Source organism: Pistacia vera, unplaced genomic scaffold (assembly GCF_008641045.1).
Source record: "Pistacia vera cultivar Batoury unplaced genomic scaffold, PisVer_v2 Contig512, whole genome shotgun sequence".
NCBI lineage: Eukaryota > Viridiplantae > Streptophyta > Magnoliopsida > Sapindales > Anacardiaceae > Pistacia > Pistacia vera.
Genome location: NW_022196349.1, coordinates 889,304 through 905,192, shown reverse-complemented (window position 1 = coordinate 905,192; position 15,889 = coordinate 889,304). Strand labels below are relative to the sequence as shown.

Sequence of the window (15,889 nt, the reverse complement as noted above, 5' to 3'; positions counted from 1 at the left end):
TATCCTCCACATAAAATTTTTAAGCAAAGTTCAAAGAGTAACTAAAATTATAATCCAATGTTTTAGATAAATAAAGTTAAAAAAAAAATAGTAATTAAAAAGAGATTAAATATATATGATCCAATATTTTAGATGAAAAAATTAAACATTAATAATAAATTTTTTTTTTTTTAGGGTTAATTTTTTTCAGATCCCAAAAGATAATTAAGTCACAAGCGTTTAGCAATTTTTGAAATTTATTAAATACTTTTCTAAAAGTATAAGTCTCATATAAAATACTATGAAACCCCTTAAAAAAAGAATCAAAAAAGGCCATATAAATATTTTCTATGTTTTTAAATCTTATCAATAGTGTTTTTAATACTTTTCGGAAATCATCGTAATGCTTAAAATTTAACTATTCTCAATTACAAATGAAACAAACCCTCATTTTTATATCACGATTCAAACAATAATTGCATTATTATTTAAAGATTAAGATTCATACAATGATTAAATTATAATTTAATGATCAAAGTAGAAAAGGAGGCTTATCTTGGACCCCAAGAATATTTGGTGGTGGAAATGGAAACTTGTCCATCTTTTGCTTCACTAAATTGTTTAAATTGCAAGTGGTCCACAAACTCTCTTATTTCATTATCAATTTGTTTTTTATAATAATCCAAACACAAAATTCATACATTGGTCTTTTGTCATTGCCTCATTAATGTAAAGATCTAGCCACACAACTATGAATAAAATCATACCTGTCAATTTCTAAAGATCTTTCTAGGATTGAATATTTTATAGAATTTTTTTTTTCCCCTCTTAATAGATGTATATACAATCAACTAAAGATGAAATGTAAAGATAACTGTTTTTATGGTTGGATAAAAAATTTAATCAATCAATTAAAGACAGATGGTAAAGAGGGTTGTTTTAACTCGAGGTTGCAAACCTAGTATATCTTTTGAGGAAAAAAAAAAATCAACTTTTAGGCTTAATTTTTTTTAGAAAAAAATTACAAATATAAATATATAAAAGTGTGTTAACATTTTTATTTTATTTCTTTTAGTTTTCTTTATAATAGAATAATCTTTATTTATCATTTACAATATTATATCCATTCTTTTTATTCACCCAATTTAAATTCTAACCTTGATACATTTTTGTTGTATTTATGTGTATATAAATTAGTTTTGAATTATTATTTTTTTAATATTTTTTAGGTAATTATATACAATTATTTTGATTAGTGCCTTCATAAAATATATATCTTTAAGTGAATGAATCATATTTGTTATTGATAATTCTCTTATATCATTGATTTTTTTTTTCTTGTTAATATTTACATTTTTTTTAGTTAAAAAGAAATCTAACACAGTCTAAAAAAGTTGTCTAAATACGTTCTTTTGAATCAATCATAGGGCAAGTTTTTATTACATGCAATGATGTGGCATCTAATGATTGGTTTGTTGCATATATATTCATCATCATAAAATAGTTTTTTTTTTAATAAAATAATATTTCATATTATTTAAAACATGCTTGCTTTACCATTATCTTTCCCTTTTGCTTAACATTTACGAAAATTGGAGAGAGAAAAAAATGACAGTTGAAGTTAGAATTAAAAAAAAAAATTATTAAATACAATCTAAATATAGATTAAAAATTAGACAAAAATTTTTGGAAATCTACTCAATCAATAAATAAAATTCTCACTATTTAATGTTCTTGTCTGGTCTAATCAAGCTAAAAAATAAATGCCCAACTCTGATAATGCATTTTGCAAATGATCTAAATTTGAAAAACAAAAAGCATTTCTTTGTGGCTGCCCCCACTCTCTTTTGTTCTCTTTTGAGCTTTATGAGGAATGCTCTCATATAAGGATGGGTGTTTAACCCGCCCCGGGGACCTGCCCCGCCGTCCGCACATTTATTAAAATTTTATTTTTTTCTTTTATTAGATTTTGTATAAAGTGAGCATCTTATAATTTAAGAATTTAGATTTTAAGTCATGTATCAAAATTTGTAATCATTATTTTGAATTTATTATTGCATATTTTAATTATGAAATAAAAGTTACTTAAGATGAAATGGTATGATTAATATCAAATGTTTTTCAAAACTTTTTATAATATTTAATTAAAAATTTTATTTTTATTTAATGGTTTACAAAATTACAAATTACAAAGGCTTGATGAATTATGTATCTCTAATTATATTAATAATTTCTTATTATTTAAAAATTCAAATTAATAAGTAATTAGATAAAATAATTGATCTATGCTTACCATCTTTGATTATGATAAAAAAATGTTATCAATCTTGCGTGCATTTTTTATTTTGATAGATAGTAATTAACATAAGAAAGTTTTGTAACCATATATATATATGTAAGGAATATGAGCGGGGCAAATTCCCCTGCATGTAGGGGTCGGGATGGAGACGCCTCCATCCCTAATAATTTTAGAGTAATGTTTTGTGCACTAACTAAATTATACTAATCCAAGTACTAATAATTGAAATTAAAATTTTTTTTTTTTTTTTAGTTTTTTAGGAGAACTGACGTGACAATAAGAGAGATCTGTCACATCAGTTAGTACTTAAGTTAGTATGGTTTTGGTTAGTGTACATAGCATTATTCATAATTTTATTAGGCTGATATTAGTCCAATGCTAAATCGATACAAAATTAATGAATAGATTGGGAAATATTGTCCTAATTACTTCTATTGATTCTACTGAAAGAGAACATAAATTAATTAATTTAATGTCAACTCATTAACTATTAACACTACGGAATTCCAGCAGTTGCATAATTTACAGAAAGTACGTAAAAGATTTAAGTTATTGTCTTTTGACACTTTATAATACTCGTGCTACACTGCTATTTATTTGAATTTAAACTTATAACAAATCATGTTGTTTTCAATATTTTTACTCTGATACAAGATCAAGACTTGATTTTGTGATTACACAATCCTGGTTTTTAAGAGGTTAATTCAGCCATGAAATTCAACAAAACATTTTATACATATAATACAAAATTTATACAATCCTGATTTCATTAACTTTGTCTAAAACTAAGCAATTCAATCAGTTTTCAGATTCATAAGAAGCCTTGAAATTTAAAGAGTTTTCATCAAGTCCAACAAATTTTATTCAAATCCTATAAAATCTATGCTTATTCTTCAAACAGATACCAATCTGCATAATATAAATCAAATCTCAAGGCCTATAGTTAAACCTCTTCAGGTGTATAACACATTCTATTATGAGTTCACCCACCACGCATCAGCGTCGAATATTGCACGCAAAAATATGGTGCCCAGGAGCTTTGAAAAAGAAACAAGGAAAAAGAAAAAGAGTTCTTATACTTGTTGAAGATAAGAAAGAAATATGACAATATCATTTGATAATACTTGAAAGTTAGTCCCGACAACCAGTATATGAAGTTGTTAGGCGACAGCTTGTTGGGGTAAACATATGCAAAATCTACTGCTTCAACCAAGTACAAGATGTACTATTCATGGAAATGAGAAGTAATAATTCAGAATGTGCACGAGAACAGAAAGTCGACAAAGAAATTACTGGGTCTTGGTGGGTTGCCAGGATTGGTACCTGGACCAGTCTCTCTGCCCAGGATTGAGGGCATGTCCCTTGGAATGGTAAATATACTCCTCACCCTCTCCGGATAAGTTTTGCTGGTGCTCAACGCCATATCTCTTCGGTTTCAGCATCAGAAGCTGCAAGAAATACATTTTCATTATAAATTTATGCTTTATGGTATTATTTTAAAAAAAAAAATTGGACTGAGACTTGCCTCGTCTCCTGTGTGATCAGTTATGTGGTGGAGCCAACCGTGCCATTCTGGTGGCACCTGAGATGCATTGTAGCGACTCTTCTCGGCATATTCGACCCACCTGTGTCTTCCTGGAGAAGGGGACGAGCATGTTAAAAGCTGTATAGAATGCAACATGAATATAGTGATGACAAATTTGAATATGCTCAGCTTGGCTCCTAAAGAGTGTAATAACTGCCCCTAAATATTTTACACATGTACTAAAAAAAATGAAATTGCATACCCACTTTTATTTTGATCAAACATCAGGGAAGGACAACAAAATTATCTAATATGAAATAAAAATGTCGAAGAAATAAGAGACATTGCTTAGTCGGTTCTTATATATGCTGAACCAGTCCATAAGTTTTGTAAAGAATAAGATCCAGAAAAATGGGCCCGTGCTAGTGAATTGCCAATGTTACATTGGAGACAATGATACAACATTATTATTGAATCATCTAAAAAACACCTAGATCATCATAAGGGGGCATGTAACATGAGTATGTATACATAGCACATGATATGTATACATGGCACATGAAAACCCTTTTCAATTGAAAAAAAGGTCTTTCAGAAAAAAACTCATCATCTTCACACTGAGTATTTTTTAGCAACTCCCTTATAGCAACACAACTACTTAGAAAGGTCCATAAGGTGAAGCAATCTTATTTGCTATTGCATCATATGCAAATAACAAGTTATATTCGTTGATAGTATGCAATAACACGGACCCAACTGAGTAAATATTGTCATATTTAGACTTCAATTAAGTATTCTTAACCTTCATAGAATTGCTTTTGAATTTACAAACATCATTAATCTAAAATGCATCTACTTATTGAAAGGACCCAAAACTTATAACTAGCCTATTGTCATGTACTTAGTTCTTTGTTTAAGTTTCGTGTAACCTTAACATTAGGAGATGGTGTTAAGCAGCCTTACCATTAGGAGAAACTCAATGACTAGAAATAACGGGAAATGAATAGGAAAAAAGTATAGAGAAAATGATAAACTCTATTGGTTGAGTTGTTGGATCCTACACATTACATTTACACAAAATGGAGTGTCCTATTTGTTGGGGTGAACCTCCTAAATGAAATGTCTATATACAATGAATCTTTCATGCCTAAGTTTCCTACAACTTGCATGCTAGTTGGCAATAAGCAGGTCTTGTGATGGCTGCGATGGCTTAAGCATGAGGTGATTACATCTTGACAAGAGGTGGGTGCAGTGGCATGAGGTGGTTGCAGCTTTCTTAGCCATGAAGTTTCTTTAATGGTAAAAAACCAAATAACCTCTTTCAAGCTTTCTTACCCATGAAGAAACTACTTGATAGCTTCTAGGAAATTGTTGTGTAGGTTGCGCATGACATTGTGCAGGGACAAGGGCAAACATTGGGACAAAAGCTCCAACAAACCCCGCAATAATTGTTTCGTCTACAATGGACCTCTCCTTAGCCAAAAAGTTCCTTAGCCATGAAGTTCCCTTAGTGGTGAAGAACCAAATAACGTCCTTAAAACTTTTTACCAACGAAGAAATTGCTTAGTAGCTACTAGGAAGTTGCTATGCAGACTGCCCACGGCATTGTGCAGGATGCTCATGTCATCGAGCAGGCTGCTCGTGACACTCTCCCGCACCTATTGCAACAATGCCTTCGTCGCATTATCATTGTAGCGTTAAATTGAGTCTTGAAATTGCTATAATGACTCATTGATTTCCTAGCTGGCTTCAGTGGCGACTAGTCCTTTCCACTTATACTCCTGGTAGTCTATGGACATGCACAAGGAACCATCCTTCTTCCTCATAAATAAGACTGGTATGCCATAAGGAGCTTTGGAAGGCCTAATAAACCCTATATCTAATAGTTCCCTTAGTTTCACTAGCTCTGGTGGTGTCATGCGGTAAGGACCCTTGGCACGTGGCTTGGCGCCTAGTTCTAACTCAATTTGGTGGTTTATCTCCTTCTTAGGTGGTAGTTCCTTTGGTAGTTCGTTCGGTGAGACATCTGCAAACCCTTCGAGTACTTCTACTACCTATTGTAGCATTGCCTCTTGTGGGCTTGGCTCCTTGTCATCGTATCGCTTAAGGATGGCCAGGTGTCAGGTAGCTTTCCTCTTTCTTCTTGATGTCTTTCTTGAACTGCATGGCCGAGAGTACCGTCGTCTCTGGCTTTATAAAACAGCTGGTGGGCAATAAGCAATCCTGCTCTCCGACCATGATACACATGGTGCTGGCGAAAGGCATGGGAAATGCCTTCATTTGATCCATAAACTCCAACCCGAAGACAACTTGGTAGTCTTCCATTAGCGCGACTGAGAAGTCTATGTGACCGGACCAAGTTCCCATGGTGGTTTTAACCCTTCATGCTACTCCATGGATTAGTTGTGTCGCCGAGTTGACTGGTTTGATGGTGCCCCCTTCTCCTAAGGCTTTAAGGCCTAGCCGGAGTGCTTCGTTCACTAAGACAAAGTTGTGTGAAGCCCTTGTATCTACCATGGCTTTTGTAACCTTTCTATTGATAGCAATGTCAACGTAAAGCCACTTTTGGCTTTACGTTGACATTGATGTCTAGTCATTAAATTCCATTGTAGATGAAACAATTATTGCGAGGTTTGTTAGAGCTTTTGTTCCTACGTTTGCCCTTGTCCCTGCACAAGCATCTTGCACGATGTCGTGGGCAGCCTGCATAGCAACTTTCTAGAAACAGCTAAATAGTTTCTTCGTTGGTAAGAAAGTTTCAAAGGGGTTATCTAGTTCTTCACCACTAAGGGCACTTCATGACTAAGGAACTTCCTGGCTAAGGAACTTCAGTGCTAAGACCATTGTAGCCACCTCATGCTTCAACCATCCCACAATCTGTTTATTGCCAACTAGCATACAATTTGTAGGAAACTTAGGCATGAATGATTCATTGTGTATAAACATTTCATTTGGGAGGTTCCACTCAATAAATAAGACAGTCCACTTTGTGTAAATGTAATGTATAGGATCCAACAATTCAAGCAATAGAGTTTATGATTTTCTTTATACTTCCTTCCTACTCATTTCCCACTATTTCTAGTCCGTGAGTTTGTGTGAATTTAAGGTTGTTTAACACTATCTCTTAGTGCTAAGGCCGCATAGAACTTAGGCAAAGAACTAAGTACGTGACACAATGCTCAAGTGCTCATTCACTAGAGATGTAGGATGTAACAAACTTCCCACCTCATGAACATATGTTTTCATGAGGTTTTGTTACTCCATAACATTAGGCCGTGAGCCCTTTCCAATACCAATTGTAGCAATGCGAACCCAACTAAGTACTATTGTTAGAAGTTCACACAAGTATCCTTCATCCTCACAAATTTGCTTATAGATTTCACACGAATATTCAAATATAAAAATGACTCTACTTGATTGAAGCAAACCATGACTTAAAACTAACTCAAACTATCATTGGCTAACTATGTGGAATATGACACAGTACACACAATACATGTGATTTAGTAGCAAAAGAAGAAAAATATAAATAGTATATAAATTAAGAAGATATAGAAATAGAGAGAGAAAATAAAAGGCCCCCAAGGACTTAGCCTGGTGGTTTACTAGTCACTTTCTTTGGTTGGGAAATAAAAGAATATAAAAACGAAGAAATGGGAGAACTCCAAAAGAATTGTAAAGGAAAAAAGAATCAGAAAAACTATGAGAGAAATAGATCATCTTTATGTAAAAACTGATTCTCATTTTTATTAAACAATCAAGCAAAGCCAACAATAATAATATAAGTCTTTACTTAGAAGCTTATGAAATAGAAACCTTATCCTAATTAAATACAAAATAAAGTCTAAAACTACTCAAAACAAAACAAACTCTAAGATAACTTTGACAAATCGATCCCTAAGATAAATAAAACAAACTACTAAAATAACCTAAAATCTATGCTATTCTTCCTGCATCAACATGTCTATGAATCACAAAACAATTGTTCTTGGAAATAGTACCTTGGCCTGTTGCATGATTACATTGACAATAAAAAAAGGAGACCTTCCTCAAACAATTGTTATAATGTAGTAATAGTTGCAAAAAAAAGGTGAAACCTGATCACAACTTGTTTCAAAAGAATGACCTCTTTCTATTGGGAAAAAGGTTTTCTCTTATGTGAATTAGGTTGCATAAATAGTATTGCCACATGTCCTCCTATGATTGGCAAAGGTTTATTTTAATCGCACAATCAACTTTGTAACTTTCAACAATTGTAAAATTATTACAACTTGCTCATAAAAAGCAAAAGAAAACACTTGAGAAAAATTGAGATGATATTTGGTTCATGATCTACATACAATTTTCAGAAACTAGAATATAATTTGGACATAAGCTCAAATACAACAAAGATAACTCTTGATTGTTTTCATATTTTGAACTATAATTAGTATTTTATTTGAAAACTATTTTATGAAAAATTCCAACTAAACCCATTTTCTACTTAAGATGTTTTGAATCCCTTTTTTTCATAAAGAAAAGTAATATGTTGATTGAAAATAGAAAGCCTCTCGAATTTTCTTTTTCTCCCCAATATTAAATGTGACAACAAATTATATGATGCTTAAAATGCAAGTCTTTTTCTAATAGTCAATCTCTTTCATGTAGTAAAATAACATCGCTGCAGGATTTAAAAATCAATAGCAATGCACAAAATAAAGAAAAATACAAATGGTGTAATCATTCATTCAGATGAAAAAATTTTCTTAAATTTTCAATTAATATTGCCAGTTCAATTATGGCATAAGGCATCAAAGGGAAAGGAAAAAGAAACACTAACCATGTTGAGTGTCTCCATACTTCTCATAATACTTATTACCAAATTTATCAACTCCAACAAGTGTTGCCCCTATATTGTGGATTTTGGTTTGCCTGAATAAATCAAACATACTGTAACTAACCATGCTGAAGATAAAGGGTGATGAAAGATGCAAACAGTAACATTGAAATAAAATATCATGGAAACAAATATATCAAGAAATCAACTTGGACAAAAAACTAATAAAATTTGTAGACCACATATATGGAATTGAAATAAGACGCAAGAATATTCCACCAAATGATGCACAACAAAAGTTCACTTTGCTTTAAATTTGTCACATCAGAGACTGCCTATCACACCCATGCCAATGGCCTTTTTACAAAAATTGGCAAGGTTAACATGGATCTTTTAAAAAGGTAAACAAGAGCACACACGGAACAGTCTTAAACTGCATATCCCAGCCATGATCTTGCACGATGTCGTGGGCAGCCTGCACAGCAACTTTCTAGAAGCAGCTAAATAGTTTCTTCGTTGGTAAGAAAGTTTCAAAGGGGTTATCTAGTTCTTCACCACTAAGGGAACTTCTTGACTAAGGAACTTCCTGGCTAAGGAACCTCAGTGCTAAGACCACTGTAGCCACCTCTTGCCAAGATGCAGCCACCTCATGCTTCAACCATCCCAAGATCTGCTTATTGCCAACTAGCATGCAATTTGTAGGAAACTTAGGCATGAATGATTCATTGTATATAAACATTTCATTTGGGAGGTTCCACTCAATAAATAAGACACTCCACTTTGTATAAACGTAATGTGTAGAATCCAACAATTCAAGCAATAGAGTTTATGATTTTCTTTATACTTTCTTCCTACTCATTTCCCACTATTTCTAGTCCTTGAGTTTGTGTGAATTTAAGGCTGTTTAACACTATCTCCTAGTGTTAAGGCCGTACGGAACTTAGGCAAAGAACTAAGCACATGACACAATGCTCAAGCTCTCATTCACTAGAGATGTAGGATGTAACAAACTTCCCACCTCATGAACATATGTTTTCATGAGGTTTTGTTACCCCATAACATTAGGCCGTGAGCCCTTTCCAATACCAATTGTAGCAATGCGAACCCAACTAAGTACTATTGTTAGAAGTTCACACAAGTATCCTTCATCCTCACAAATTTGCTTATAGATTTCACACGAATATTCAAATACAAAAATGACTCTACTTGGTTGAAGCAAACCATGACTTAAAACTAACTCAAACTATCATTGGCTAACTACGTGGAATATGACACAGTACAGACAATCCATGTGATTTAGTAGCAAAAGAAGAAAAATATAAATAGTATATAAATTAAGAAGATATAGAAATAGAGAGAGAAAATAAAAGGCCCCCAAGGACTTAGCCTGGTGGTTTACTAGTCACTTTCTTTGGTTGGGAAATAAAAGAATATAAAAACGAAGAAATGGGAGAACTCCAAAAGAATTGTAAAGGAAAAAAGAATCAGAAAAACTATGAGAGAAATAGATCATCTGTAGGTAAAAACTGATTCTCATTTTTATTAAACAATCAAGCAAAGCCAACAATAATAATATAAGTCTTTACTTAGAAGCTTATGAAATAGAAACCTTATCCTAATTAAATACAAAATAAAGTCTAAAACTACTCAAAACAAAACAAACTCTAAGATAACTTTGACAAATCGATCCCTAAGATAAATAAAACAAACTACTAAAATAACCTAAAATCTATGCTATTCTTCCTGCATCAACATGTCTATGAATCACAAAACAATTGTTCTTGGAAATAGTACCTTGGCCTGTTGCATGATTACATTGACAATAAAAAAAGGAGACCTTCCTCAAACAATTGTTATAATGTAGTAATAGTTGCAAAAAAAAGGTGAAACCTGATCACAACTTGTTTCAAAAGAATGACCTCTTTCTATTGGGAAAAAGGTTTTCTCTTATGTGAATTAGGTTGCATAAATAGTATTGCCACATGTCCTCCTATGATTGGCAAAGGTTTATTTTAATCGCACAATCAACTTTGTAACTTTCAACAATTGTAAAATTATTACAACTTGCTCATAAAAAGCAAAAGAAAACACTTGAGAAAAATTGAGATGATATTTGGTTCATGATCTACATACAATTTTCAGAAACTAGAATATAATTTGGACATAAGCTCAAATACAACAAAGATAACTCTTGATTGTTTTCATATTTTGAACTATAATTAGTATTTTATTTGAAAACTATTTTATGAAAAATTCCAACTAAACCCATTTTCTACTTAAGATGTTTTGAATCCCTTTTTTTCATAAAGAAAAGTAATATGTTGATTGAAAATAGAAAGCCTCTCGAATTTTCTTTTTCTCCCCAATATTAAATGTGACAACAAATTATATGATGCTTAAAATGCAAGTCTTTTTCTAATAGTCAATCTCTTTCATGTAGTAAAATAACATCGCTGCAGGATTTAAAAATCAATAGCAATGCACAAAATAAAGAAAAATACAAATGGTGTAATCATTCATTCAGATGAAAAAATTTTCTTAAATTTTCAATTAATATTGCCAGTTCAATTATGGCATAAGGCATCAAAGGGAAAGGAAAAAGAAACACTAACCATGTTGAGTGTCTCCATACTTCTCATAATACTTATTACCAAATTTATCAACTCCAACAAGTGTTGCCCCTATATTGTGGATTTTGGTTTGCCTGAATAAATCAAACATACTGTAACTAACCATGCTGAAGATAAAGGGTGATGAAAGATGCAAACAGTAACATTGAAATAAAATATCATGGAAACAAATATATCAAGAAATCAACTTGGACAAAAAACTAATAAAATTTGTAGACCACATATATGGAATTGAAATAAGACGCAAGAATATTCCACCAAATGATGCACAACAAAAGTTCACTTTGCTTTAAATTTGTCACATCAGAGACTGCCTATCACAGCCATGCCAATGGCCTTTTTACAAAAATTGGCAAGGTTAACATGGATCTTTTAAAAAGGTAAACAAGAGCACACACGGAACAGTCTTAAACACATTGGGTGATGGGAGAAGAACTGTGCTTCCAAACATATGCACGTCATAAAATTAGCAAGCACAAAACACTTTAAAGAGAAAACCCAAGGTTTTCTATCACCATTGACTAAATATATCAATATTCAAAAATAAAAACTCAACTGGTCAGAAACAATTATGTGCAGTTTGGATTGGGAATGCAAATCATGAAAAGTTGCATGCAATGATCTTAAATACCATGGTTCTCCTCCTTAATTTTCAGCCTAACTTATTGGTAAATAAAGAGAAAGTTTCCTTATAGTAAACCTGAACTTCAAGCAAGACTACAAGTAGAACTAAGAGAGCTTATCAATGCTAAAAATATAGAGCATCCACAAAGACAACACCGATGTCCTTCCACAGCTTCCTTTGATTTCCAATAAATTCTATTCACGCTTCAGATTCTACAAAAAGCCACATTAAAATTTTAAAAAAATTATTCAATATCATCTTCTACATGCTCAGTCCTATAATATGCCATAAGGAATTCTTTCCTTAAGCATATTACTCTTATAACCATGATATCCACTTGATTTATAATACTTCTGAAAGTTCCAAATCGCAAAAAGTTTCTGCAGCTCCACAAACTGCAGAAAGTGATACACATTGCTCTGGAAATAGCAACCCAGCAGACAAACAAGGTGGAATTATTGACTAGCTTCATACGTTTTAAGTCATTACACTACATATGGGCTCCCCATCAAACCTAGGAGGAATGCACATAGACTACATTTAGGCACAGCTAACTGGGCCATCCATTCATAAAAACTGAAGCATGGGTATATCCTACGATATATTTAAGGAACAAAGCTAAAGCCCTACCATCAATTTAAAGGTTGTTAACACAAACAAAAACTTATACTGTAAGAATGATCAATGTATCAACAAAATTCAAGAATAAAAACTCCTGCTAATGAACAGAAATTTCAATAAAAAAACTGTAACATACATATACATAGTCATCAAAGATAATGAATATCACGTCATATCCTTATAACAAAATGAAATGTCATATCCTCATACAAAAGGAATTCACTATAAAATACAACAAAATGGATGTCGCAGTTACAAGAATAGATGATAGATCAGCCTCCTCCATATATCCAAGAAAAGAAATTATGATTTCTTTTATTCTTTTTTCTCTTAGATTTGCAAAACCACCCATCAGGGCTGTTGTTAACCAATGTTTGTAAGCCTATTCTCAAAATATCTAAACTTTCCGCTGTAGTAATAGACGCATTGATATCCATGTCACGTTTCTTTTGCAGAGACTTAAATATCTACTTATCCTAAGGTTTTTACCAATATTTCTACTAAATACAGTAAAACCTCTCTATAGTCATAATGTTGGGACTAACTAATTTTATTACTATAAAAAGGTTATAACTTAATGGAAGTATAGTTACAAAAATTATAGTTTTGATTTACTGTTTTATAATTCATGTTTTAGTAGTACAGTATTAGGATTTGAATTCATATTTTAGTAATATTAAGATTTCAATACAACGTTTCAATTACCTACTTTTGAAACAGATAAAAGATCGTTTCTTAGAACCAGCAAAAATAAGTGTCATTGATGGAACTGTAAATACAGTTGATGCATGGTCAATTGATGTGAAGCCACAGACAATTGTCAATGGTTTTAAGCGCTGCAAAATTATGACCACTAACGTCAATGAATTATAAGTTACAAATGAAGTGGATGAGAAGAATAAAAGAGTCACTATAGAATTGAGTGATCAGATTCGACAAATTCACTACACTAATCGAATGGATATCAATGTCTTCTTCGATTATCCAAATGAGCAACAAATTGTATATACTTTAACTAAATGAGAAGTCATGGTTGCAATTAGACAATAAGAGAAAGGAGATAATCCTAAGGATAATAGTACGAAAATACAAAAAATCTTGTGCCATGAAGCTTTAAACATGCTTGAGAAACTAAAAATATTTTGGCTTCAACAAGAAGGTATCCAAGCTAACGAGCTATTACGTACTCGTAAGGTAAAAGATGTGATAACAACTCTAAAATATAAATCATTGTCCTAAACAATTTTAAATAAATATTTTATTTAATTTTAAACCTTTAATTTTACATAACATATATTTTTTTGTATATGTTATTTTTTTGTAATATACAAATAATTATTACTATGTGGAGGCAACTTTCCTTAAAGTGGGAATTAGAAAAATTATAACTTATTACAATATAGAGTTTATTCTTATTTATAACTATTCCAAATTATACTATAATTTTTTTATGACTATGTAGAGTTTACTCCTGAAGTATTACTATAGAGAGGTTTTATTGTACAAACATTCAAAATAAATGTTCAATACTTCAATTCTTCGTTAAAGATAGCCTAGAAAAATGCTAATTCATGTTCAGCAGACGAAATCTCGAGAATCAGAAGCAAATAATAAGAAAGACTAACATGAAAACCTCACCACAGCCAACAAAACCATCAAATTTAACGCCTACAAAGCACTTCATTCACGAAATCATCTAAACAACAAAACCCCAACTGAATATTGGCAAAGAAATTTGACTTACAAGAGATTTCCATCAAAAAGCACATTCCTGAAACACACAAATAGCAACAAATTCCGCAATTAATTACAATTTCAAAGATAAAATAACTGGGCAAACACATATACGTGCCGAATCTGAAAATAACTGGGCAAACACATATACGTGCCGAATCTGAAACATTTCACATGAAACGTCGAGATTGATGTCGTTTTATACGAATTTTCTTCAGATTTTTAAGCGTTTTGAGTTGTATCATTGTAAAGTGACAAAAAGAGACTTACAAGAAGCCTGTTTCCTTAAGGTCTCGCAGGAAGGTGCCGAGACCCCTCACTTTGACCGACTTAAAAGCGCTTTTCACTCCACTCGCCATCTCTCGTCTCTCCCGTCTCTCTGTTTCTCGTTCTAGTTATTTTTCGATTATATCATAAATTGTTTTTCTTTTATTCCCTGGTTTTGGCTAAAAATAAATTAAGTTGGGAGATTTTAATAATTTATATAAAAATAAGCCACTTTTAACTTAGATGTACCAAAAAGTCCTTGCACAATATCTTTATTGTCTTAACTATTGTTGAGTATTATTATTTAGTATATGTCTAAGTAAAATAAGAATATTACGTCATTCATATATTTACATATTTTTATATGTTATAAAGATGAACCTCATATCCTATTTAATGATTCTTTGTCTTGAATCAAATAGTGAAGGAATTTTTTTTCTTTATACGTCTCATTTACATTTAATACTCTTATATCTTCAGAGTTTTTTAAAGTATTATTGTTTTATAATTTATATTTATTTTGAAAGTAAGCAACAATGACGGTGGTATAATTCTACAACATTTACCATCTATATATTTACTCCAAAATTAATTAATTAAAATGATAATTAAAATAACGAAAAATATAATTAAAAATAAATATAGGGAAGATAGAATATTATTAAGTGGACTTATAGATTATAAGATAAATTCATTCTATTTAAGACTTTCCTTTTGGTAAATGGTAATTATATAAAGAATAAAAATTACATCTATAGTGTATTTGATTTAGAGAATGTTTTATTATTGAGAATGTTATAGAATTGAAAGATAAATTACCTTAAAAATTACTGGGAATGTTTAGGAAAATGTGTTTGGTTAATTATAATAAGTTTGGTTGAGAGAAATAAATTGGTGGGTATGTTATGTAATTTAATAAATTGCCCTCATTTTTTTAATATGTATTAATATAATATTATTTTTTAATAATTTTTAACTCCCTACGTTTAAGATGTTGCTAAAACACCCTAGCAGCTAAGAAAGTTTAAAACTTAACAAAAACACCCCACCCACCCCAAGCCACTGTCACTATCGCCAGCGGTAATGGCTGTAATAGTGCACGACTTGCCGAATTTGGCCGGCCATATGCTGGAAATGGACAGATCTATTGCCAAAGTTTTGATAATTTGGTTGTCTGGCTGTCGTTAACAACCAGAAGCCGTAGATCTGGCTAGAAACGACCATAATTGATCTGGCCATTTTTGTCTAGATTTACGATGATTTGACAGTTTCCGTCCTAACCCAGCCAATCATGCGCCATTAAGGAGCTGATGTTCGACAATCGACAGTGGTGGCTGGCCATCGGTCATCAACAGTGATGGGCAGATTTGGCCTGGGTAATTTTTTTGAAGTC

At 31.8% G+C, this 15,889-nt stretch overlaps 1 protein-coding gene across 1 annotated transcript; it reads right to left on the bottom strand.

Moving 5' to 3' along the window:
- Nucleotides 1-3,333: 3,333 nt before the first annotated feature.
- Nucleotides 3,334-14,657, bottom strand: LOC116106365 (probable NADH dehydrogenase [ubiquinone] 1 alpha subcomplex subunit 12). Its single transcript, XM_031392721.1, has 5 exons — nt 14,500-14,657; nt 14,240-14,266; nt 11,232-11,323; nt 3,804-3,913; nt 3,334-3,726 (listed from the first exon to the last, which is right to left on the bottom strand). Exons 1-5 carry the CDS (start codon nt 14,586-14,588, stop codon nt 3,568-3,570), a joined length of 477 nt encoding a protein of 158 aa, XP_031248581.1. The 5' UTR covers nt 14,589-14,657; the 3' UTR covers nt 3,334-3,567.
- Between the last annotated feature and the right edge of the window lie 1,232 nt (nt 14,658-15,889).